This window comes from Rhinoraja longicauda, chromosome 25, assembly GCF_053455715.1.
Source record: "Rhinoraja longicauda isolate Sanriku21f chromosome 25, sRhiLon1.1, whole genome shotgun sequence".
Taxonomy (NCBI): Eukaryota; Metazoa; Chordata; class Chondrichthyes; order Rajiformes; family Arhynchobatidae; genus Rhinoraja; species Rhinoraja longicauda.
This window is the reverse complement of record NC_135977.1, coordinates 11,394,027-11,419,898: the sequence shown is the minus strand read 5'-3', so window position 1 is coordinate 11,419,898 and position 25,872 is coordinate 11,394,027. Positions and strand designations below refer to the sequence as shown.

The window sequence follows — 25,872 nt, the reverse complement described above, 5'->3', positions numbered from 1 at the left end:
CATACCGCTGGATTGTAAGCTACCCGAACGAAATGTGAGTTCCTATTCCTCCAATGTGCGTGGAGACTCGCTCTAACAATGGACGAGGCCCAGGACAGAAAGGTCAGTATAGGAATGGGAAGAGGGGGAGGGGGGAGTTAAAGGGGCTATGAACCGGGAGATCTAGAGGGCCTTGGCAAGTATTCAGCTAAGCGGTCGACGAGTCTACGCTTCGTCCAACCGATGTTCGGTAGCCCACGTCGGGAACACCAGGTCCATTAGATAAGGTTAGAGGAGGTGCATGTGAATCTCACTCCTGAGGTCCCTTGGTGGAAATGAGGGTGGAGGAATAAGGACAGATGTTAAATCTCACGCGGTTGCAGGGTAAGGTAGTTGGGTGTGGGGGGGTGGCTTCAGTGGGAAGCGATGAGTGAACTGAGGAGTTGCGGACAGAATGGTTTATGCGGCAGGCGTAAAGGTTGGAGATTGGAAGATGTGCTTTGTGGAGGTGACGAAAATTCAGTGAATGGTATGTTGGATGCGGAGGCTAGTGGGGTGAAAGATGAGGCCCAGGGAACTCATAAGGTTGAAACACGACCGACCTGCGAATGAAACACGACCGACCTGCGTCACGTTTAGGCTATATCCATCTTTAATCGTGGAATTACGTTTCAGATGGGGAATAAATAAAAGGGTTTTCTCTTTTCATGCAATTGTGAAATTACTGCTCTGACAGATTTGGTATGTTTAATAAAATCTAGTACAAGCTCTGGCATTGAATGGGTTGGGAGAAGGATGTGATCAGGTAGAACTGTAGAGAGACAGTTCTAATTCAAATTCAATTCAATCCAAATTCTAATCCAAAGGCATTAGTTTAGTTGAGAGATACAGCGCGGAAACAGGCCCTTCGGCCCATCGGGTCCGCATCGACTAGCGAACCCCGCACATTAACACTACCCTACGCCTTTGGAGTGTGGGAGGAAACCGAAGAAACACCACGCGGTTCACAGGGAGAACGTACAAATTCCGTACAGAAAAGCGCCTGTAGCCGGGATCGAACGCGGGTCTTTGGCGCTATAGGCGCTGTAACGCAGCAACTCTACCGCTGCGCCACCGTGCCCGCCCATGAATTAGTATGATGTGAATTGGAGGAACCAAGAGTAGATCAGGGGTTGATGGACGGAGGGGTGGGGGGGGGGGGGGGGGCGTTGGTGTTGGGGCAAATAAGCCACTTTTTTTAATTTGGCAGTTGAAATAGAAAGTGAAGAAACGGACGAGCATTCCAATCCAGCAAGTTCGTGGACGAAAATGTTTAGTTCAGTTTAGAGATACAGCGTGGAAACAGGCCCTTCGGCCCATCGGGTCAACACCAGCCCACACAGTATATCTATCCAATAGGGACAATTTACAGAAGACAATTAACCTAAAAGAACCCTGTAAATCTTTGGAATGTGGGAGGAAACCGGAGCACCCTGAGAAATCCCACGCGGCTACGGGGAGAATGGTCAAGTTTCATACAGACAGCACCCGTCGTCGGGACTGAACCCGGGTCCCCGGCGCTGTAAGGCAGCAACTCCACCGCTGGGCCAATGTGCCCCTCTCCCTTGCTTTGGAAACGTTCGGCGCTCCAGCCTTTAGTGAAGAACGAATCATAATGTACCGTGGCCATGGTGACAATATCGGCCATTTATGGCTTTGTAACGACTATTGCATTAACTGATAAATATACGTAGAGAGCTTCACAAGTGGAATTGTGAGAATGTTCGGTATCCAATTGTACTCCAATATCATGCGAATTGTTGCAGATGCGGCCCACCGTCCGTCCACATTTACCTGCTTCGGATGCGGAAGGTAACCAAAAAGACCCCAGGAGTTGTCGGCTTCATGCTAGCCCGCAATCAAGCCCTGTCTCTGGAACAAACTGATGGAATTAAAAAGAGAGGGGAATGCTAAGGACGGAGTTTCTCCTTCTGTCACTAACTTTGAGGCTTTCCCCACCTAATTACTTCAATTTTACCAGGGGCTGTAAAACTATAAAATACGAGATTTGTTTCTTTAAAATCTACATTTTTAAAATTAATTATATCGTTGAAAATGCTGATTCAAGAAAATGAAAATAGTATATATTTTTTAGGAAAAACGTTACTTTTCTTTCTACTCCCAGTTTCTAATATAGGCTCTCCATCTAATTATTAGGGCCTCCGAGATTATGTTATGTCTGACAAGAAGTGGGTTGGAGAGATAAATTGGATCAGGGAGGTGGTCATAATACCGGACAAATGGAGCAAAACAAGACTCCGCCATTGGACTCTACATGACTTGCCGGGTCAGGCTACATCTGATTAGGGGATGGATAGGCATCGTTTCAGGTCGAGACCTTTCTGCAGACTAATTGCAGGGGAGAAAGCTGGAAAAAGAGATATGAGGTGTGACTAGGCTGTTGCCGACAGTTCGCCGGGGTGTCGCGGGCATGATCATGAGGAGTCTTCCACATATCGTAGTGGATCTCGGCGCGTCGTTGAAATCTCTCGGCGACAGCTGGCTTGTCGCCAGGCATCGTAGCTTATTGCAGTCACTGTCGCATGCTGTCCCCAGGTTTGATAGGTTCTCTTAAGATGCATTTAGAAGCTCAAAATATTAAAATAAGTAAAGTCATTTCAAAATACCATAAAATGCTTGTGTTTAACCAATTTATTTACCGTCAGGACATTTGATAGGTAGATTGGAGGCGACAGTTTGACGGTCAGGTAAGCGTGGGAATTTTCACGATGTTTTTGTCCTCAACCATTACATTTAAAGTGGGCTCCAAACCCAGATGTGCAACCCACAAACCAGATATGCATCTCCCTTACATTTCCAAAGAATAATAATAATAATAATAATAATACATTACATTTATATAGCGCTTTTCATATACTCAAAGACGCTTTACAGGGATTTAGAGAACATAGGGAAGTGAATAAATAGATAAATAAGTAAACGAACAGAGAAAGGAGACAGAGGGTGGGGTGATCTTCAGTGGTTGAAGGCAGTACTGAACAGGTGAGACTACAGTGATGCACACACACCTTTCACAAGAATCCATTGAACCACTTTTTAATTTATTTTTTTAATACAGCTATTAGTAAACTGGAAGTAAATCCAGTTTATTCCTTGTTACAGTGAAGCTTGGTTTTTAAGTAACCCATACAAGGTGTTATAGTCCAAAACTCTCAAATACTTACCGACTTGTCAGTGATTTAATCGAAAACCAGGACGCCGGAGAAGCATTGACAGCGTGGGAATTTTCGCGATGTTTCAGAAGACGCTGTAATCTCGACCTGACTCGGCATTGTCGTGGTCATTGTCGTCGGGTAAAAGAAAAGTTTGGCGATCTGCTACGACTTTGACAGTCACCGGCAGTCGCCAAAAAGATCGCCGAAGTGGGACAGGCCCTTAAGTTGCTTCTAGACTTTTATATGTGTTTGTTTGTGCAGAGTTGGAGAACCCACAGCAGTGAAAGGAGAACTGATAGAACATTCCCCCCACTGCAGCAGAGGAGATAACACTCAAGTCATTAAATAAAACCTGGAATTAAAACAAAGCTGTTTGCAGTAACTACCTGCAACGCAGCATAGTTTGAGAACAGCTCCATACAAGGCTGCAAGAAATTGCAGAGAGGTGTCGACCTAGCCTAGACAGTCACATAAACCAAGAAACAGAAGCTTTAATACAAAAAAAGGCACAAAGTGCTGGAGTAATTCGGCGGGTCAGGCAGCATCCCTGAAGAACTTGGAAAGGTGACGTTTTGAGTCGGGGCTCTACTTCAGATGTCCTGACTCGAAACATCGCCTGTCTATGTTTTCCGCAGTTACTGCCTGACCCGCTGAGTTACTCCAGCACTTTGTGCCTTTTCTTCAGGCCAATGCATGTTTGCGTTTCTGAAGGGCCATTGCACTTGACTTCAGATCATCGAGACAAATTAAACCTGAATTCCTTAATAAAGTGCAGCCTATCTGGCTGTTTCTTCCTTGATTATTCTGCAGCAGAACTTCCACTTGCAGTAAAACATGATGAGGTGAAGTGCTCAATGTTCTTCCATAAATAGACTAGTGGTTTATTATCCCTTAGAATTAAAGCTGATTTCTCCTCCACACAAGCACCGGAGAATGCAGGATTACCATCTGGATAGGAAATCTTGGTGAACAGTTTACTAACAGTAAAGTGCAGTGGCCATAATGTGAGTGAATAGAGGAACCTCTTGGTGGTTGTTGTTGAGCAAGGATTGGACTACCAAAAGAACTTACAGTTCTTGTTCAGCAGGTATGTAGGTTAATTGGCTGGGTAAATGTAAACATTGTCCCTAGTGGGTGTAGGATAGTGTTAATGTGCGGGGATCGCTGGGCGGCACGGACTTGGAGGGCCGAAAAGGCCTGTTTCCGGCTGTATGTATATGATGATATGATGATAGGTGTGGCGATACAGCTTGCCAAGTGATAGGTGGATACATGTTAGAGGGGATTGATTAGCAGATGGGGGTAGGGGGTTAATTGGCAATGGTTAGGGGTTTAAAGGGAACAAGAAGCGAAATCAGCCACAAAGTAAGGGGACAAGGGAATGAAGGATAACACTGGAGGAAGGGATGGGGTGAAAGAAGACTGCACGTCTCCAACCTGATACCAACCATATTGTCAAATAGGTCATATATTTTATATTTACACATTATTTTACTGCTGGAAATAGACATCGTGCTGGAGAGTCTCTTTAGATAGGACCTACCCACATCGGAAGCAGATTTTTCCAGCCACTGTACACCACTTTTCATAATTTATTCCCTCTGTTAAACTTTTTTTTTATTCCCAGAGAAGAACATCCAAACATTTGCCATATCCCGAAAGCTGTTTATCCCATTTCTGGGGATCACTATGTAACTACTTTTACTTCGGTTAATTGTTGGTGCGAAGCCCGCCTTCAAGATGTGTCTAGCGCTCACCCCTACGAGCCTGCACTTTATTCCTCTCGTCATACTGTTTAAATATATGACCACTCCTGTTGATTAATGTTGAGCTGATTAAGATCGTCCCGTCAACGGAAGGTTCGAGCCCCCGACCGCTGGAGGACAAAGGAGGGAGAGATTCAATTTTTTTTAACCTTCTATCACAGTGGGGAATGTGGAGGAGTCACTATGGTGGATGTTCATGTTAAAATGAATTTTGCGTGTCCTGTTGCTTTTTATTGTTATGACTGTATGGCAAATGAAGTTCCTCGTATGTTGCAAAACATACTTGGCTAATAAAGTTTTATTGTGATTGTGATTGTGTGTGATTGTGATTAAGACCACGGTAATGCCGCGGTTAATTAATTCGTCAACCCACACATTTCATCGCGTTTTTCATGGTATAAACACTAATATATATTGTGATATTTAGTGCGGATCGATTTCAGACATTTGGGTACTTTAAGCATATTAGCGTAGTGCCAAAACTACACTGCCGTATTTCTGGGATATCCAAAATAGGAATTCTCTTTCTCAGAAGGCAGAGGATGCCAATTCTCTGGATGCTTTCAAGAGAGAGCTAGATAGAGATCTTAAAGATAGTAGAGTCAAGGGATATGGGGAGAAGGCAGGAACGGGGTACTGATTGTGAATGATCAGCCATGATCACATTGAATGGCGGTACTGGCTCGAAGGGCCGAATGGCCTACTCCTGCACCTATTGTCTATAGTCTATTGAGACATGGAGTCGCACCTAATTTCTTCAATCGGGAGGTACTTGCAAGCAGTCCTTCGGGTTTCCTAACACATGGATGGATCATCAATCATGAAAACGCAGTTTCTTTGCAATATAATGAAATTTCACAAAATGCCAGTTTATTGCCGCGCCCTTCGGACATTATTGTTTTTATTCTATTGAAGGCAAGGACATTTGCACAGAAAAATTACAACGATGCATCGTAAATAGAATAATCGGTTTTATTATATTGCATTAAATGTTACATTATTGTTTTTCAGTTCACCGTAAGATACGGACAGCGCATTCAAGGCAACAAAGTGCACATGTGCTGCGTTTGAACACATACCATGTTAAAGCGAACATTCAATATCTGAATATTGGATTCGTTTACAAAAGAAATGTAGCAAATCGGTAATTTAATCCTTTGAATTAGAGGCAACTGGATCTGGCGATGTTGGCCTTAATGGGGGTTGCCTGGGTTTCGTGTTTAACCACACAGGAGTAAAGCTCGTGTGAGTTCCAGACTGTGGCTGGCAGAGTCAGGTAACTGCTCGCACTGAACGTGTTGTCCGTCTCCTGCTGGACCCGGCTAGTGGCAGCGCCATCACTTCTCGCACTGCCGTCCACGGTCCACTCAATGTCCACCGCGCCCGGATTGAACCCGTTCACCAAACACACCAGGGTGGCGGTACTTTTTGCCGTGACTTCACCCATTGAAGGCGCCAGAATGGAAACGGTGGGGGGCCGCGGACCTGAAAATAAGAAATGAAATAAATACAAGTGAATTATTTATCGGTTGTCGTTAAAAGTCTGAATCGATTCAGCTGGACAGATGGCAGACAAAATTTACGACGACGGTGCCAGGTTTCGAACGGCTGAAGTATAGGCATAGATTGGATATGCTAGGACGTTAGTCCTTGGAGTGTAGAAGACCTTAGGGTGATCACATGGCGGTGCACATAATCGCGAGGGGAATACATAGATTAGGGCACGGAGTCTTTTCCCCACACTAGACGGCTTAGGTGCACGGCAACATTTGTAAAACATAATGTGTTGACTCCGTGGAAAGAGTTCCCCGGCGAAGTTGATGAAGCAGGTACAATAACACCATTAAAAAAACCATTTGAATTAAGACATGGATAATAAAGGTTTAGAGAGATATGGGCCTGGCACAAGCAAATGTGACTAGCTCAAGTAGAGCACCTCGGTCGGCATGAAATAGGTGGATTGGAGGCCTGCTCTCCGCGGCTCTGTGGCCGTATGCATCCTTCTACACTGGCTTTACAATTATCTTTGATTTATATTACCTCATATTATACAGCAGAATCATGCTAAGGTATTTTTTTTACTGTGGTGCGAATACCCGAGGTTTGGTAAAACATGTAGCCTATGATTTTCTTCAGATCATGGAAACGGACAGAAAAAAATGTAATTACATCTCATCCTGGCAGAATGAGCAGCATTTCCAAATTAATAAATAGTAATCCCAATTCTTTCCCGGAATAGTCTTTAGAATGTTATTAGTGAATCTTCCACGTCGTCTAGAAACAAGGGTTCCCAATTTACCCCAGGGGTACATTTCGCCTACCATTATTGTTACTTGAACTTAAAATAATAATGTTAAAAACAGTATTTTAAAATTTCCCTTTTGTCGGTTGTTTTATTATGGTAGAAATGTGAACTTAAATTACTGAACAAAACAGAGTGGGGGTAAATTTACTTTCGAAAAGTTGCCAGGGGTAAATGGGACAAAAAAGGTTGGGAACCCCTGGTAGAAAGACCATGATGCAAGGGTGGTGGCGGTTAGAAAAATGAAAGGTAAAACTAAAGAAATGTTTTAGTCAGATTCAAATTCTTTCAGATACATATCCAGACAGCTTTGGGTTCAACAACCAACATATCCGAACTTTAAAGAAAAATTCAAGCTAACGCTGAATTCAAAGAAGCTGTAATATTTCCTTCAAATCTTTCGATTCTGAGCAATTCAACAATAACCTCGTATAACTGTGTGCCTATTTCTGAACTCATTTATACGAAAACCGCAAAATGATGTCGTGCACTTCTGTTAAGCTCTTTGACAACCACCAATCGTCACATCGGTCTACCAACTGCCTGCCCGTAAAAAAAATCGACAATCAGAGGGATCATGTTAAAAAGCACAATAGACAGTCTGCGTTTTCTGCTACATCATACTCTCGATGACAATCGGAGAATCAGCATCAAAATCCCTTGCAGGTTCTACAAGGTGGGTACAAAGAGTCTGACGGCATATCCATACAAATGTGATCAGCTAAGGTGGCAATGGCTAGCTGAACCAGAAATGAACCCGAATTCGGTTCGGCCCTTGTTTCTAATTTCGGAGCTGAATCAGACTTGCAACAACCCCCCACACTTTCGCGTAAAGGGAATTGAAATGGTGCCGTGCGAAGCGTTTCAATATTTGTTTTATACCTTTTCCCTGACAATTAGTTTTAGCGCTGTTGTACACCTATCCAAACGCCACTTCACCCTCATGGTATCATTAAAACAAGCAGCATAGCCCAGAAATCAACTTCGGGCCATTTGCCCTCATGGGTATTTGCAATTTCAAAAATATCCCATTTAATTCACCAACATCCCTTGCCAAATGTTTATTAACTTTCCTTTGGATGCTTCCAATAATTCTACGTCCCAAAATATACCGTAAGCTAATAAAATCTCATAATTACCCGAGCATTTCTTCAAGTAACGGCAACAGTTTTCATTTGCATTACGCTTATATTGAAGCAACGTGTGTAATAGCATCAGTCTCGAATGAAACCCGCCACTTGATGAAACATCAAATCAGAGAATCAGCATTTCGGTTAAAGGAGCAGGTTTCATGAACATCAGGGAAGAAAGGGGGAAAATAGATCTTCAGGAGATCATTCCAGAATTTCACAACTTCGCATTTGAATCACAGCTGTCAGTATGTGAAGGCGTTAGATTCGACGATGATCAAGAAACCGCGGTTAGGTGAGCGCAGGTTTCTCGGAGTGTTGTAAGGATGGAGGTAAAGGATTATTTTTTTAAACAAGTTGACGTAGGAGAAACAAGGAACCGCGAATGTTGGCATCTTGAGTACAACACAAAGTGCTGAAGTAATCCAGCGGATCAGACAGCATCTCTGGAGGACATAGATAGATGATATTTCCGTTCGGGAAAGTCTCGCAAAGGTTCCGACACGAAACATTGCCTATCCAGATATCTACCGGAGATGCTGCCGGACCCGTTGTCTACTTAGGTCTAATAGGATCTTGCTACTGAGGATTTATGATGGAAAGCAAAACCATAGTTCAAAAATTTGTGTTTCACACCGTGAATACTTTACTTACTGCGTAGATTCAGTTTGGTTCCTCTCCCAAAGGTGAATTTACTGCCGTCCCACACACCACAGTAATAATCGGCAGCGTCCTCCGTTTGCACGTTGGTGATGGTTAAATGCATTTGGTTGCTGGATGTGTCCACGGAACCCGTGAATCGTTCTGGAATCCCGGTGCCTCTGGTGGAGCCTTCATACCACACGAAGACAGGGGCGCTGCCCGGCTTCTGCCAGTACCAGCTCGTGTGCCAGCTACCGATGCTGCCCCCTGACACGGTACAGGTGATTTTGACGGTTGTTCCCGGCGAGGTTGATATAGACGGGTCCTGAGTCAAGGTAGTCTCCGCGTTTATAGCTGATAGGGGAAAAAAACAGATAAATATACAGAACCATTAGAAGAAAAAAAAAGCAGAATGTAAAACGACACAACATTGATCATTCTGCGCTCTGCTCACAGTGGAAACAGGTCACCAAGGCAAGAACCCAAACCCATTCTGCCATGTCGAAGGTGATAAATGGATGTTTTGCTGCACAAGCGCGGTTTTGAGCCCTTTCGAAGTTTGTCTTTTAAAGTCTTCATCATCCCAGCGTCACCAATGATTAATTATTCATGCAAATCTTTATCCACGTGTCATCGATTCACTGAATTATTGGCTCGGTGTAAAATGATATTTCTGCAGATCCGGCCCTTTGGGAGAAAGAAATATTCATATTGTTTTAAGTGGGAGGAGAATAGCAGACAACGGTGAACTCAACGGTGGCGGGGGGGGGGGGGGGGGGGAGGGAGAGGGAGGGAAGCTCTAAGATTCAAAGACGGGAACTGTTGTGTGAGAGCAGGCTCTTATTTACTGAGTAAAAGGGGTCAGCTGTATTGGATGATAGGACTGGAGAGACTTTGCAATATCCCCCTTAAGCTCCCAAATAATTATAAAATAATACATTTGCCCTTTGCCTACAAATAAATCGCAGTCGTGTAATATCGCAAGGCACAATTCCACCACGAACTCATTCATTGAATTTAACGTGCCCACTTTGATGGTCAAGTTAAACGACACAGGAGAGTCTGTTAATATGTTTTCATCGCAGTGCGAGAGAACGAGAAGTTGTCGACGCTTCAGACGGTCGAATTCTCGGGCAGGGGAACAACAATACATAATTAATTGAAGTAGAAGTGTGAGGGAGTAATGGTAAATGCATGCCATGGAACAGAGCCAGCTGATGTCCACTGACAAATTTAATTAAAATATCGGCAATTCCAGATGTAGACGGAGGCTTTCAATGTGATCACTCAAAAGACAGAAACTACACACAGAAATAAAATCTAAGTGGACGACACACATCCACGATTATCTAAACATGTTAAAGACAGCGTTAAAATAAAAGAGCAAAAACATTTTCTAGTAGCAAAGTTGAATGGAAATTTAAAAAAATTGAACAGCGAATTGTAAAACAATATGATGTTCAATGAGTACGAAAATATCAAAGTATTGTTGGACGTCCGCTATAAGTGTAAATGCATGATAATAAGATTTCTGCAATTGTTATTACAACCTACAGAGTAAATATTGGTCTGAAGTAGGGGGTCTGGGGTATAATTAAAGGGGAATATGGAGATGGCAGATAATTTAAATGGTAATTTTTCATCGGGCTGCTCTTCAGAACATAGACTTAACGTCCCAGAAACGGCTGCAGACAAGGTAGTGGAAGCAAGGAACAAACTCACAATAGTTGCAATCATTAGGAAGTTGATCGAACCACGGGCTGACAGGTTCTTAAGATCTATTGTATTCCATTCTAGAGTCTTAATTTATACCATTGCAGCGCTGAATTCATTGCTTTGAGTTTTATTTCAAAACTACCATGGACGTTCCTTGGTATTCATTTTCATCCAGAAATAAATGGCTGTGGATGTTGTCTATATGGACTTCAGTAAGGCATTTGACAAGGTTCCAAATGGAAGGTTGATTAAGAAGGTTAAATCGTTGGGTATTAATAGTGAGGTTGCAAGATGGATTCAACAATGGCTGAATGGGAGATACCAGAGGGTAATGGTTGACAATTGTATGTCAGGTTGGAGGCCAGTGTCTAGTGGAGTACCCCAAGGATCTGTGTTGGGTCCACTGTTGTTTGTCATTTACATTAATGATCTGGATGATGGTGTGGCAAATTGGATTAGTAAATATGCAGATGATACTAAGATAGGTGGTGTAGTTAATAATGAAGTAGAGTTTCAAACTCTACAGAGAGATTTGGGCCTTTTGGAAGGGTGGGCTGAAAGATGGCAGATGGAGTTTAATGCTGATAAGTGTGAGGTGCTGCATTTTGGTAGGACAAATCAAAATAGGACGTACAGGGTAAATGGTAGGGAATTGAGGAATGCAGTGGAACAGAGGGATCTGGGAATAACTGTGCATTGTTCCCTGAAGGTGGAATCTCATGTGGATAGGGTGGTGAAGAAGGCGTTTGGTATGCTTGCCTTTATAAATCAGAGCATCGAATATAGAAGTTGGGATGTAATGTTAAAATTGTACAGGGCATTGGTGACGCCGAATCTGGAGTATGGTGTGCAGTTCTGGTCGCCAAATTATAGGAAGGATGTCGACAAAATGGAGAGGGTACAGAGGAGATTTACTAGAATGTTGCCTGGGTTTCAGCACTTAAGCTACAGAGAGAGGTTGAACAGGTTGGGTCTTTATTCTTTGGAGCGTAGAAGGTTGAGGGGGGACTTGATAGAGGTTTTTAAAATTTTAAGAGGGACGGACAGAGTTGACGTGGGTAGGCTTTTCCCTTTGAGAGTGGGGAAGATTCCAACAAGGGGACATAGCTTCAGAATTGAGGGACAAAAGTTTAGGGGTAACATGAGGGGTAACTTCTTTACTCAGAGGGTGGTGGCTGTATGGAATGGGCTTCCGGTGGAAGTGGTGGAGGCAGGCTCGATTTTATTATTTAAGAGTAAATTGGATAGGTATATGGATAAGAGGGGATTAGAGGGTTATGGTCTGAGAGCAGGTAGATGAGACTAGGTCAGAGACAGTGGTCGGCGTGGACTGGTAGGGCCGAACGGGCCTGTTTCCGTGCTGTAGTTGTTATATGGTTATTATATGGTTAAGGAAGAGTGACAGAATGTCGTTCACCACTAGCCCATTCATTGAATTTAACGTGCCCACTTTAATGGTCAAGTTAAACGGCACAGGAGAGTCTATTAATATGTCTTCTTCGCAGTGCGAGAGAACGAGAAGATGTCGACGCTTCAGACGGTCGAATTCAAGGGTAGGGGAAGAACAAAACATAATCAATTGAAGTAGAAGTGGGAGGGAGTAATGGTAAATGCTTGCCATGGAACAGAGCCAGCTGATGTCCACTGGCAAATTCAATTAAAATATCGGAAATTCCAGAAGTAGACGGAGGCTTTCAATGTAAGAAAATAACTGCAGATGCTGGTACAAATCGAAGGTATTTATTTCACAAAATGCTGGAGTAACTCAACAGGTCAGGCAGCATCTCAGGAGAGAAGGAATGGGTGACGTTTCGGGGCGAGACCCTTCTTCAGACTGTTCTCAGGGGCGCGGGACAAAGGAAGGATATAGGTGGAGACAGGACGATAGAGGGAGAACTGGGAGGGGAAGAGAGGGACGGAGAAACTATCTAAAGTTGGAGAAGTCAATGTTCATACCGCTGGGATGCAAGCTGCCCAAGCGAAATATGAGGTGCTGTTTCTCCAATTTCCGGTGGGCCTCACTGAAGGAGGCCCATGACAGATAGGTCAGACTGGGAGTGGGAGGCGGAGTTGAAGTGCTCAGCCACCGGGAGATCATGTTGGTTAAGGCGGACTGAGCGAAGGTGTTGAGCGAAACGATCACCGAGCCTGCGTTTGGTTTTGCCGATGTAAAGAAGTTGACACCTAGAGCTGCAGTTACAATAGATGAGATTGGAGGAGGTGCAGGTGAACATCTGTCTCACTTGTAATGACTGTTTGGGTCCTTGGATGGAGTTGAGGGGGGAGGTAAAGGGACAGGTGTTGCATCTTCTGCGATTGCAGTGGAAAGTGCCCGGGGATGGGGTGGTTTGAGTAGGAAGGGATGAGTGGACCAGGGAGTTATGGAGGGAACGGTCTCTGCGGAACGCAGAAAGGGGAGGGGATGGGATGATGTGACCAGTAGTGGGGTCCCGTTGTAGGTGACGGAAATGTTGGAGGATGATTTGTTGGATACGCTGGCTGATGGGGCGGAAGGTGAGAAAGAGGGGGATTCTGTCCTTGTTACGAATGGGGGGAGGGGGAGCAAGAGCAGAGCTGCAGGATATCGAAGTGGCCCTAGTGAGAGCCTTATCTCCAATGGAAGAGGGGAAGCTCCGTTTCCTGAAGAATGAGGACATCTCTGATGCCCTAGTGTGAAACACTGCATCCCGGGCGCAGATGCGGCATAGACGGAGGAATTGGGAGTAGGGGATAGCACTTTTTGCAGGAGACAGTGTGGGCAGAAGTGTAGTCCAGATAGCTGTGCGAGTCAGTGGGTTTATAGTAGATGTCAGTCACTGGTCTGTCTCCTGTGATGGAGATGGTGAGGTCCAGAAGTGGGAGGGAGATGTCGGAGATAGTCCAAGTATATTTAAGAGCAGGATGGAAATTGGAAGTGAAGTGTATGAAGTCAGTGAGTTTTGCATGGGTACAAGAGGTAGAACCAACGCAGTCATCGATGTAGAGGAGGTAGATTTCAGGGATGGGGCCAGTGTATGTCCGGAACAGGGATCGTTCGACTTACCCGACAAAGAGGCAGGCATAGCTAGGGCCCATGCGAGTGCCCATAGCTACGCCTCTGGTTTGGAGGAAGTGGGAGGAGTCAAAGGAGAAATTGTTAAGGGTAAGAACCAGCTCTGCTAGGCGGAGGAGAGTGTTAGTAGATGGGGATTGACTGGTTCTATGGTCGAGGAGGCAACGGAGGGCTTCAAGACCATCCTTGTGGGGGATGGAAATGTTGAGTAACTGGACATCCATGGTAAAAATGAGGGAATGGGGGCCTGGAAACCGGTTTCTCAATCGAGAATTTGGGGCGAACAGAAAACGGATTAATGTACGATTAGTCTAAATAGGTGGATGAGGATTAATGCAGATTCGGTGGACATTAAGACATGCTTCTGCGTTGTAACTTTCTATGACTATTTAAACCTCCTCCAGCAGGTCCGCCACCCCTCGCAAGGCTTCTTGCTGACTTTATTTTCTTCGACACACATCAGCCTCGTCTATTTCTCCTAGCCCCCTCTCCGTTCCACGTATTTACTTTCCCTTCCCTGCAATTCAAAATAAGTATGCATTCTAAAGTTTTCCAATTTTGGCGAAACATCATCAGCCTAAACCATTAACCCTCTTGCTTTCTCCATAGATTCTGCCTGAGTCATTATTTTCCATTATTATTTCAGATTTATTACGTCATCAGACAATGTTATTTTCTTTGCAATCAGGAACCGCACTCGTCTTCTTTTCAGAAGGTGCACTCAATCGATGGGGATGACAAGCATTAAATATCAGCGTCAAACCGCATTCAGGAAAACCCAGGGCAATTATTTGAAAGAAACAGGTTTTGGCAGCGCAATACAATGACTTTTCTTTGTCATGCAGCAGGGTTTCAAGTACTAATGCAAATTTCCCTGCGGTCGCTCACGATCCAACAAAAGGTGTAAATGGTATAACATTTCCATCTAATGGCGCAAAGGCATATTACATCAGCTACATTTCAGAACATTTGTGCGAAACCGCCAGACACGAGAGGAAAGCAGAGAAGATGGACAGTTATTATCAGGCTGAAAACTCCAAGCACCCACATAGAATCCGAATTACGGAGCTTGATTCGAGTGATGTCTATGCTGCGTCTGCCACCCTTTGTTTAAATCATGTGGGTATAGATAGGGTTCATGCACAGGGTCTTTTACCCAGAGAGGGAAATCAAGAATCCGAGGACATTGATTTAAGATGATAGGGGATAGATTTGAAAGAAACCTGGGGGTGGGGACGTTTTCACACATTGGGCGGTGGATGTAAGGAATGAGCTGTCAGAGGAGGTATATAAGGCAGGTACTATTACACCATTTAAAGGATACGGACAGATACATGGAATGAAAAGGTTTACTGGGATATGGATCAAATAGGGGAACATTGGTCCAGTGTAGATGCGGCATCTTGTTGTTTCTGTGTTATGTGACCCTCATAACACAAAGATAAACGGAGTTACTGCGATGCTGTTAAAGGAGGTATGGACACCTGACCATAAGGACAGCCAGTGAAAAATTTAGGCATATTTTGTAATCGTTTGAAGTTTCCGGTTTAATAAAAAGATTTTGGCATGTGTTATCCATCGTTCATAGGAATATAGTTAGAAATAATATATAATATATACTAAATGTTATTTGTCATATGTAGGTTGGCACAGGGTCAACGGTACAATGAAATGTATTTGACAAGAAAACGGGTCACCTCAGCAGTAATATTCCAAGGATAAATAAGATTAAAAAATGACATTAGTAAGGTAAAAAGACAATATTAAAAATAGTTAAAAAGACAATATTAAAAAATAATCAACATATATGATTTGAAATGTGTTTATGAGTTCAGAAGCCTGATGGCCTGGTGGTAGAAACTGTTCTTAAGTCTGGTGGTATGCGCAGCCATACTCCTGTATTGTCTGCCTGACGGTAACAAGAACAGCCTGCGTGCTGGGTGGCTGTGGTCCTTGATGATGCTGCATGCCTTCCGCAGGCACCGCCGGTAGAAAATGTCCTGAATGGCCGGGAGACAGTTGCCAGTGATGTGCTGTGTTGCTTCACCCCTCTCTGTAGTGATTTGTGGCTGTGGGCAGAACAATTCCCGTACCAGACTGTAATGCAGCCCGTCAACAGGCTCTCCATGGTGCATCTGTAGACGTTTGTGAGGATGCTGGCGTTCATGCCAAACTTCCTCAGTCTTCTCAGGAAAAAGAGCCGCTGGTGGGCCTTCTTTGTTATTGTGTCCGTGTGCAGTGTCCAGGAAAGGTCCTCAGTGATGTGCACACCGAGGAACTTAAAGCTGATGACCCTTTCAACTTCAGCATCACCGATGTGGATGGGGAGGTGTCCACTCCCCCGCTGTCTCCTGTAGTCCACGATCATCTCTTTAGTATTGCTGACATTGAGGGTGAGCTGGCACCAGCTGTTTAGTGCCTTTACCTCCTCTCTGTAGGCCGTCCCATTGTTGTCTGTGATGAGACCCAAGATTCTCGTGTTGTCAGCAAACTTTAGGATGCTGTTTGAGCTGTGCTTAGCAGTACAGTCGTGCGTGAACATGGAGTACAGGAGAGGACTGAGCACACAGCCCTGTGGTGTGCCTGTGTTGAGGATCAGTGAGGAAGAGGTGTGGCTGCCAATTCTCACCACCTGGGGCCTGCCCGTCAGGAAATCGAACAGCCATCCGCAGATGGAGGTCTCCAGTCGAAGATCAAGGAGCTTGGGGATGAGTTTTGAGGGAATAATAGTGTTGAATGCCGAGCTGTAGTCAATAAAGAGCATTCTCACATATTTATTGCCTTTGTCCAGGTGGGTGAACGCAGTATGTATTGCCATGGCGATGGCATCGTCCTGGCCCTGTTTGGTCTATATGCAAACTGAAGAGGGTCCAAGGTGTCAGGGAGAGAGGAGCAGATGTGAGTTTCGACTAGTCGCTCGAAGCACTTCATGATGACTGATGTCAGTGCGACAGGATGGTAGCAATTTAAACAGGAGGTTACTGGTTTCTTTGGAACAGGAACGATGATGGATGCTTTTGAAGGAGGTGGGAACCACAGACTGACTAAGAGGAGAGGTTGAAGATGTTGGTGAACACCTCTGCCAGTTGATCAGCATATGCTCTGAGGGCCCGCCCTGGAATACCATCCATATAGCATCCTGGAATATTTGTTTGAATAAAGTTGATTTTGGTTATTTTTAAAATAATTGGAGTCTGAAGAAGGGTCAAGACCCGAAACGTCACCCATTCCTTCTCTCCCGAGATGCTGCCTGACCTGCTGAGTTACTCCAGCATTTTGTGAATAAATCGATTTGCACCAGCATCTGCAGTTATTTTCTTATACTGGAGTCTGAATTTATTGTGTTTCTAAGTACTTTATCATGGCACCTCATTCAAAGATTCTAGGCTCATTCATTTTGACCAATGAAATAAAACGCTGACACAGGCATTGCACGATGAGAACTCTGTTTATTCTTTTATTTTGATCAATGAAGCAAACACATACACAAGCATTTTCACTACGTGTAAAGGCAAACGCTTACACAAAGTCAAACACTACTAACACAAAGACAAACACTACTAACACAAAGACAAACGGAGTTACTGCGATGCTGTTAAAGGGGGTATGGACACCTGACCATAAGGACAGCAAGGTCCGGCCAGACCATTACCACGTCACTGGCGCCTCTGTGCCTGACACCTGTGGTCAAAACCCGTCCACAGAAGTGCAGCTGCAACAGCCTGGTGTGGAATGGGGGCGGAGACCGCGATGCTGTCAAAGGGGGGCGGACACCTGAACAAACCGACAGCAAGGTCCGGCCGGACAACTACCACGTCACTGGCGCCTCCATGCTTGACCCCTGTGGTAACTGGACTTTGAAGAGGACTCGTCATTCTTTGTTTGGCGACTGACCTGTTCAGATCTTCCTTTTCAACTCCTCTCTAAAAACTTAGAATTGTTCTAAGTTGGCACCCAGGAGAAGGAAGGAGCAGACCAAGGGCACAGTTCGAACCCCACACTTACCCACCAGGCAGATGGAGACTGAGGGGACCCAGGTGGATGAGGTCGTGGTGGAGGAGACCCAGCTGGAGAAGCCTCAGTGGGGGCGAGGGGGGTAAAAACGAAGTCCATTGGCCAGCTACAGGTGACCTCAGGTGAGGAGGTTCCCTGATATGTTGCCTGTTGGTTAGAGACAGGTATGAGCCAGATATGAGCCATGAAGGATACAAAGTTGCGAACTGTGAAACTAGTTAACCGACTTTTAGTGGAGAGGGTAGGAAAGAGGGACGGGGCTGGGGGGTGCGTTTCTGGGCAGAAAGGTCAGTATAGGAATGGGAAGGGGGGGAGGGGGGGAGGTTGAAGGGGCTAGGAACCGGGAGATCTAGTAGGCCTTGACAAGTATTCAGTTAAGCGGTCGCCGAGTCTACGCGTCGTCCAACCGATGTTCGGTAGCCCACATCGGGAACACCAGGTCCAGAGGAGGTGGATGTCAAGCCAAGTCAAGTGAATCTCACTCCTGAGGTCCCTGGGTGGAACTGAGGGTGGAGGAATAAGGACAGATGTTAAATCTCACGCGGTTGCAGGGTAAGGTAGTTGGGTGGGGGGGTGGCTTCAGTGGGAAACGATGAGTGAACCGAGGAGATGCGGACAGAATGGTCTCTGCGGCAGGCGGAAAGGTTGGAGATTGGAAGATGTGCTTTGTGGAGGTGAGGAAAATGTCAGAGAATGGTATGTTGGATGCGGGGGCTAGTGGGGTGAAAGATGAGGCCCCGGGAACTCATAAGGTTGAAACACGACCGACCTGCGAGTGAAACACGACCGACCTGCGTCACGTTTAGGCTATATCCATCTTTAATCGTGGAATTACGTTTCAAATGGGGAATAAATAAAAGGGTTTTCTCTTTTCATGCAAATGTTTGTGAAATTACTGCTCTGACAGATTTGGTATGTTTAATAAAATCTAGTACAAGCTCTGGCATTGAATGGGTTGGGAGAAGGGTATGATGAGGTAGAACTGTAGAGCGACAGTTCTAATTCAAATTCAATTCAATTCAAATTCTAATTCAAAGGCATTAGTTTAGTTGAGAGATACAGCGCGGAAACAGGCCCTTCCGGGTCCGCATCGACTAGCGAAACCCGCACATTAACACTATCCCACGCCTTTGGAGTGTGGGAGGAAACCGAAGAAACACCACGCGGTTCACGGGGAGAACGTACAAATTCCGTACAGAAAAGCGCCTGTAGCCGGGATCGAACGCGGGTCTTTGGCGCTATAGGCGCTGTAACGCAGCAACTCTACCGCTGCGCCACCGTGCCCGCCCATGAATTAGTATGATGTGAATTGGAGGAACCAAGAGTAGATCAGGGGTTGATGGACGGAGGGGTGGGGGGGGGGGGGGGGGGCGTTGGTGTTGGGGCAAATAAGCCACTTTGTTTTAATTTGGCAGTTGAAATAGAAAGTGAAGAAACGGACGAGCATTCCAATCCAGCAAGTTCGTGGACGGAAATGTTTAGTTCAGTTTAGAGATACAGCGTGGAAACAGGCCCTTCGGCCCATCGGGTCAACACCAGCCCACACAGTATATCTATCCAATATGGACAATTTACAGAAGACAATTAACCTAAAAGAACCCTGTAAGTCTTTGGAACGTGGGAGGAAACCGGAGCACCCTGAGAAATCCCACGCGGCTACGGGGAGAATGGACAAGTTTCATACAGACAGCACCCGTCGTCGGGACTGAACCCGGTCCCCGGCGCTGTAAGGCAGCAACTCCACCGCTGGGCCAATGTGCCCCTCTCCCTTGCTTTGGAAACGTTTCGGCGCTCCAGCCTTAATGTACCGTGGCCATGGTGACAATATCGGCCATTTATGGCTTTGTAACGACTATTGCATTAACTGATAAATATGCGTGGAGAGCTTCACAAGTGCAATTGTGAGAATGTTGGGTATCCAATTGTAATCCAATATCATGCGAATTGTTGCAGATGCGGCCCACCGTCCGTCCACATTTACCTGCTTCGGATGCGGAAGGTAACCAAAAAGACCCCAGGAGTTGTCGGCTTCATGCTACCCCACAATCAAGCCCTGTCCCTGGAACAAACTGATGGAATTAAAAGGAGAGGGGACTGCTAAGGACGGAGTTTCTCCTTCTGTCACTAACTTTGAGGCTTTCCCACCTAATTACTTCAATTTTACCAGGGGCTGTAAAACTATAAAATACGAGATTTGTTTCTTTAAAATCTACATTAAAAAAATTAATTATATCTTTGAAAATGCTGATTCAAGAAAACGAAAAATGTATATATTTTTAAGGAAAAACATTACTTTTCTTTCTACTACCAGTTTCTAATCTAGGCTCTCCATTTAGTTAATAGGGCCTCCGAGATTATGTTATGTCTGACAAGAAGTTGATTGGAGAGGTAAATTGGATCATGGAGGTGGGCATAATACCGGACAAATCGAGCAAAACAAGACTCCGCCATTGGACTCTACATGACTTGCCGGGTCAGGCTACATCTGATTAGGGAATAGATAGGCATCGATTCAGGTCGAGGCCCATCTGCAGACTAATTGGAACAGAGGGGAGAAAGCTGGAAAAGAGATATGAGGTGTGGCGATACAGCCTGCCAAGTGATAGGTGGATACATGTGAGAGGGGATTGATTAGCAGATGGGGGTAGGGGGTTAATTGGCAATGGCTAGGGGTATAAAGGGAACAAGAAGTGAAATCAGCCACAAAATAAGGGGACAAGGGAGTGAAGGATAACACTGGAGGAAGGGATGGGGTGAAAGAAGCAGCACGTCTCCAACCTGATACCAACCATATTGTCAAATAGGTTATATATTTTATATTTACACATTATTTTACTACTGGAAATTGACATCGTACTGGAGAGTCTCTTTAGATAGGACCTACCCACATCGGAAGCAGATTTTCCCAGCCACTGTACACCACTTTTCATAATTTATTCCCTCTGTTAAACTTTTTTTTAATTCCCAGAGAAGAACATCCAAACAGTTGCGATATCCCGAAAGATGTTTATCCCATTTCTGGGAATCACAAAGTAACTACTTTTACTTCGGTTAATTGTTGGTGCGAAGCCCGCCTTCAAGATGTGTGTACCGCTCCCCCCTACGAGCCTGAACATTATTCCTCTCGTCATACTGTTTAAATATATGACCACTTCTGTTGATTAATGTTGAGCTGATTAAGATCTTCCCTTCAACGGAAGGTTAGAACCCCCGACCGCTGGAGGACAAAGAAGGGAGAGATTCAACTTCTTTTTCACCTTCTATCACAGTGGGGAATGTGGAGGAGTCACTATGGTGGATGTTCATGTTAAAATGCATTTTGCGTGTCCTGTTGCTTTTTATTGTTATGACTGTATGGCAAATTATGTTCCTCGTATATTGCAAAACATACTTGGCTAATAAAGTTTTATTGTGATTGTGATTGTGTGTGGTTGTGATTAAGACCACGGTAATGCCGCGGTTAATTAATTCGTCAACCCACACATTTCATCGCGTTTTTCATGATATAAACACTAATATATATTGTGATATTTAGTGCGGATCGATTTCAGACATTTGGGTACTTTAAGCATATTAGCGTAGTGCCAAAACTGGACTGCCGTATTTCTGGGATATCCAAAATAGGAATTCTCTTTCTCAGAAGGCAGTGGATGCCAATTCTCTGGATGTTTTCAAGAGAGAGCTAGATAGAGCTCTTAAAGATAGTAGAGTCAAGGGATATGGGGAGAAGGCAGGAACGGGGTACTGATTGTGAATGATCAGCCATGATCACATTGAATGGCGGTGCTGGCTCGAAGGGCCGAATGGCCTACTCCTGCACCTATTGTCTATTGTCTATTGAGACATGGATTCGCACCTAATTTCTTCAATCGGGAGGTACTTGCAAGCAGTCCTTCGGGTTTCCTAACACATGGATGGATCATCAATCATGAAAACGCAGTTTCTGTGCAATATGATGAAATTTCACAAAATACCAGTTTATTGCCGCGCCCTTCGGACATTATTGTTTTTATTCTATTGAAGGCAAGGACATTTGCACCGAAAAATTACAACGATGCATCGTAAATAGAATAAACGGTTTTATTATATTGCATTAAATGTTACATTATTGTTTTTCAGTTCACCGTAAGCTACGGACAGCGCATTCAAGGCAACAAAGTGCACATGTGCTGCGTTTGAACAAATACCATGTTAAAGCGAACATTCAATATCTGAATATTGGATTAGTTTACAAAAGAAATGTAGCAAATCGGTAATTTAATCCTTTGAATTAGAGGCAACTGGATCTGGCGATGTTGGCCTTAATCGGGGTTGCCTGGGTTTCGTGTTTAACCACACAGGAGTAAAGCTCGTGTGAGTTCCAGACTGTGGCTGGCAGAGTCAGGTAACTGCTCGCACTGAACGTGTTGTCCGTCTCCTGCTGGACCCGGCTAGTGGCAGCGCCATCACTTCTCGCACTGCCGTCCACGGTCCACTCAATGTCCACCGCGCCCGGATTGAACCCGTTCACCAAACACACCAGGGTGGCGGTACTTTTTGCCGTGACTTCACCCATTGAAGGCGCCAGAATGGAAACGGTGGGGGGCCGCGGACCTGAAAATAAGAAATGAAATAAATACAAGTGAATTATTTATCGGTTGTCGTTAAAAGTCTGAATCGATTCAGCTGGACAGATGGCAGACAAAATTTACGACGACGGTGCCAGGTTTCGAACGGCTGAAGTATAGGCATAGATTGGATATGCTAGGACGTTAGTCCTTGGCGTGCACATAATCGCGAGGGGAATACATAGGGTTAGCGCACGGAGTCTTTTCCCCACATTAGACGGCTTAGGTTCACGGCAACATTTGTAAAACATAATGTGTTGACTCCGTGGAAAGAGTTCCCCGTCGAAGTTGATGAGGCAGGTACAATAACACCAATAAAAAAAACCATTTGAATTAAGACATGGATAATAAAGGTTTAAAGAGATATGGGCCTGGCACAAGCAAATGGAAATAGCTCAAGTAGATCACCTCGGTCGGCATGAAATAGGTGGACTGGAGGCCTGTTCTCCGTGGCGCTGTGGCCGTATGCATCCTTCTTCACTGGCTTTACAATTATCTTTGATTTATATTACCTCATATTATACAGCAAAATCATGCTAAGGTATTTTTTTTTTTACTGTGGTGCGAATATCCGAGGTTTGGTAAAACATGTAGCCTATGCTTTTTCTTCAGATCATGGAAACGGACAGAAAAAAAGTAATTATATCTCATCCTGGCAGAATGAGCAGCATTTCCAAATTAATGCCTGTTTAAATTGTAATCCCAATTCTTTCCCGGAATAGTCTTTAGAGTGTTATTAGTGAATCTTCCACGTCGTATAGAAACAAGGGTTCCCAATTTACCCCAGGGGGTAAATTTCGCCTACCATTATTGTTACTTGTACTTAAAATAATAATGTTAAAAACAGTATTTTTAAATTTCCCCTTTGTCGGTTGTTTTATTATGGTAGCAATGTGAACTGAAATTACTGAACAAAACAGGGTGGGTGTAAATTTACTTTCGAAAAGTTGCCAGGGGTAAATGGGACAAAAAAGTTTGGGAACCCCTGGTAGAAAGGTCATGATGCAAGGATGGTGGCAGTTAGAAAAATGAAAGGTAAAACTAAAGAAATGTTCTGGTCAGATTCAAATTCTTTCCTATACATATCCAGACAGCTCTGGGTTCAACAACCAACATATCCGAACTTTAAAGAAAAATTCAAGCTAACGCTAAATTCAAAGACGCTGTAATATTTCCTTCAAATCTTTCGATTCTGAGCAATTCAACAATAACCTCGTCTAACTGTGTGCCTATTTCTGAACTCATTTATACGAAAACCGCAAAATGATGTCGTGCACTTCTGTTAAGCTCTTTGACAACCACCAATCGTCACATCGGTCTACCAACTGCCTGCCCGTAAAAAAAATCGACAATCAGAGGGATCATGTTAAAAAGCACAATAGACAGTCTGCGTTTTCTGCTACATCATACTCTCGATGACAATCGGAGAATCAGCATCAAAATCCCTTGCAGGTTCTACAAGGTGGGTACAAAGAGTCTGACGGCATATCCATACAAATGTGATCAGCTAAGGTGGCAATGGCTAGCTGAACCAGAAATGAACCCGAATTCGGTTCGGCCCTTGTTTCTAATTTCGGAGCTGAATCAGACTTGCAACAACCCCCCACACTTTCGCGTAAAGGGAATTGAAATGGTGCCGTGCGAAGCGTTTCAATATTTGTTTTATACCTTTTCCCTGACAATTAGTTTTAGCGCTGTTGTACACCTATCCAAACGCCACTTCACCCTCATGGTATCATTAAAACAAGCAGCATAGCCCAGAAATCAACTTCGGGCCATTTGCCCTCATGGGTATTTGCAATTTCAAAAATATCCCATTTAATTCACCAACATCCCTTGCCAAATGTTTATTAACTTTCCTTTGGATGCTTCCAATAATTCTACGTCCCAAAATATACCGTAAGCTAATAAAATCTCATAATTACCCGAGCATTTCTTCAAGTAACGGCAACAGTTTTCATTTGCATTACGCTTATATTGAAGCAACGTGTGTAATAGCATCAGTCTCGAATGAAACCCACCACTTGATGAAACATCAAATCAGAGAAACAGCATTTCGGTTAAAGGAGCAGGTTTCATGAACATCAGGGAAGAAAGGGGGAAAATAGATCTTCAGGAGATCATTCCAGAATTTCACAACTTCGCATTTGAATCACAGCTGTCAGTATGTGAAGGCGTTAGATTCGACGATGATCAAGAAGCCGCGGTTAGGTGAGCGCAGGTTTCTCGGAGTGTTGTAAGGATGGAGGTAAAGGATTATTTTTTTAAACAAGTTGACGTAGGAGAAACAAGGAACCGCGAATGTTGGCATCTTGAGTACAACACAAAGTGCTGAAGTAATCCAGCGGATCAGACAGCATCTCTGGAGGACATAGATAGATGATATTTCCGTTCGGGAAAGTCTCGCAAAGGTTCCGACACGAAACATTGCCTATCCAGATATCTACCGGAGATGCTGCCGGACCCGTTGTCTACTTAGGTCTAATAGGATCTTGCTACTGAGGATTTATGATGGAAAGCAAAACCATAGTTCAAAAATTTGTGTTTCACACCGTGAATACTTTACTTACTGCGTAGATTCAGTTTGGTTCCTCTCCCAAAGGTGAATTTACTGCGGTCCCACACACCACAGTAATAATCGGCAGCGTCCTCCGTTTGCACGTTGGTGATGGTTAAATGCATTTGGTTGCTGGATGAGTCCACGGAACCCGTGAATCGTTCCGGAATCCCGGTGCCTCTGGTGGAGCCTTCATACCACACGAAGACAGGGGCGCTGCCCGGCTTCTGCCAGTACCAGCTCGTGTACCAGCTACTGATGCTGCCCCCTGACAGGGTACAGGTGATTTTGACCGTTGTTCCCGGCGAGGTTGATATAGACGGGTCCTGAGTCAAGGTAGTCTCCGCGTTTATAGCTGATAGGGAAAAAAACAGATAAATATACAGAACCATTAGAACAAAAACAGCAGAATGTAAAACGACACAATATTGATCATTCTGCGCTCTGCTCACAGTGGAAACAGGTCACCAAGGCAAGAACCCAAACCCATTCTGCCATGTCGAAGGTGATAAAGGAATGTTTTGCTGCACAGGCGCGGTTTTGAGCCCTTTCGAAGTTTGTCTTTTAAAGTCTTCAGCATCCCAACGTCACCAATTATTAATTATTCATGCAAATCTTTATCCACGTGTCATCGAATCACTGAATTGGCTCGGTGTAAAATGATATTTCTGCAGATCCGGCCCATTGGGGGAAATAAATATTCATATTGTTTTAAGTGGGAGGAGAATAGCAAACAACGGCGAACTCAACGGTGGCGGGGGGAGGGAGAGGGAGGGAAGCTCTAAGATTCAAAGACGGGAACTGTTGTGTGAGAGCAGGCTCTTATTTACTGAGTAAAAGGGGTCCGCTGTATTGAATGATGGGACTGTGAAGACTTTGCACTAACCCCCTT

The 25,872-nt window shown here is 44.5% G+C and overlaps 1 protein-coding gene across 1 annotated transcript; it reads right to left on the bottom strand.

Moving 5' to 3' along the window:
* Positions 1-5,918: 5,918 nt before the first annotated feature.
* LOC144606067 (uncharacterized) lies at positions 5,919-25,515 on the bottom strand. Its single transcript, XM_078421857.1, has 7 exons — positions 25,433-25,515; positions 24,994-25,335; positions 22,092-22,409; positions 9,973-10,162; positions 9,489-9,583; positions 9,047-9,388; positions 5,919-6,445 (listed from the first exon to the last, which is right to left on the bottom strand). The coding sequence occupies exons 1-7, from the start codon at positions 25,476-25,478 to the stop codon at positions 6,123-6,125; spliced, it is 1,656 nt and encodes a 551-aa protein (XP_078277983.1). The 5' UTR covers positions 25,479-25,515; the 3' UTR covers positions 5,919-6,122.
* Positions 25,516-25,872: the final 357 nt, after the last annotated feature.

Coding starts and splice junctions, on each gene's coding strand:
- LOC144606067 (XM_078421857.1), bottom strand. CDS start 25,478: ATGGCAGAATGGGTTTGGGTTCTTGCCTTGGTGACCTGTTTCCACT. Junction 9,389..9,488: donor CTTGGTGACCTGTTTCCACT/GTGAGCAGAGCG, acceptor TTCCCCTATCAG/CTATAAACGCGGAGACTACC. Junction 6,446..9,046: donor AACCAAACTGAATCTACGCA/GTAAGTAAAGTA, acceptor TCTTATTTTCAG/GTCCGCGGCCCCCCACCGTT.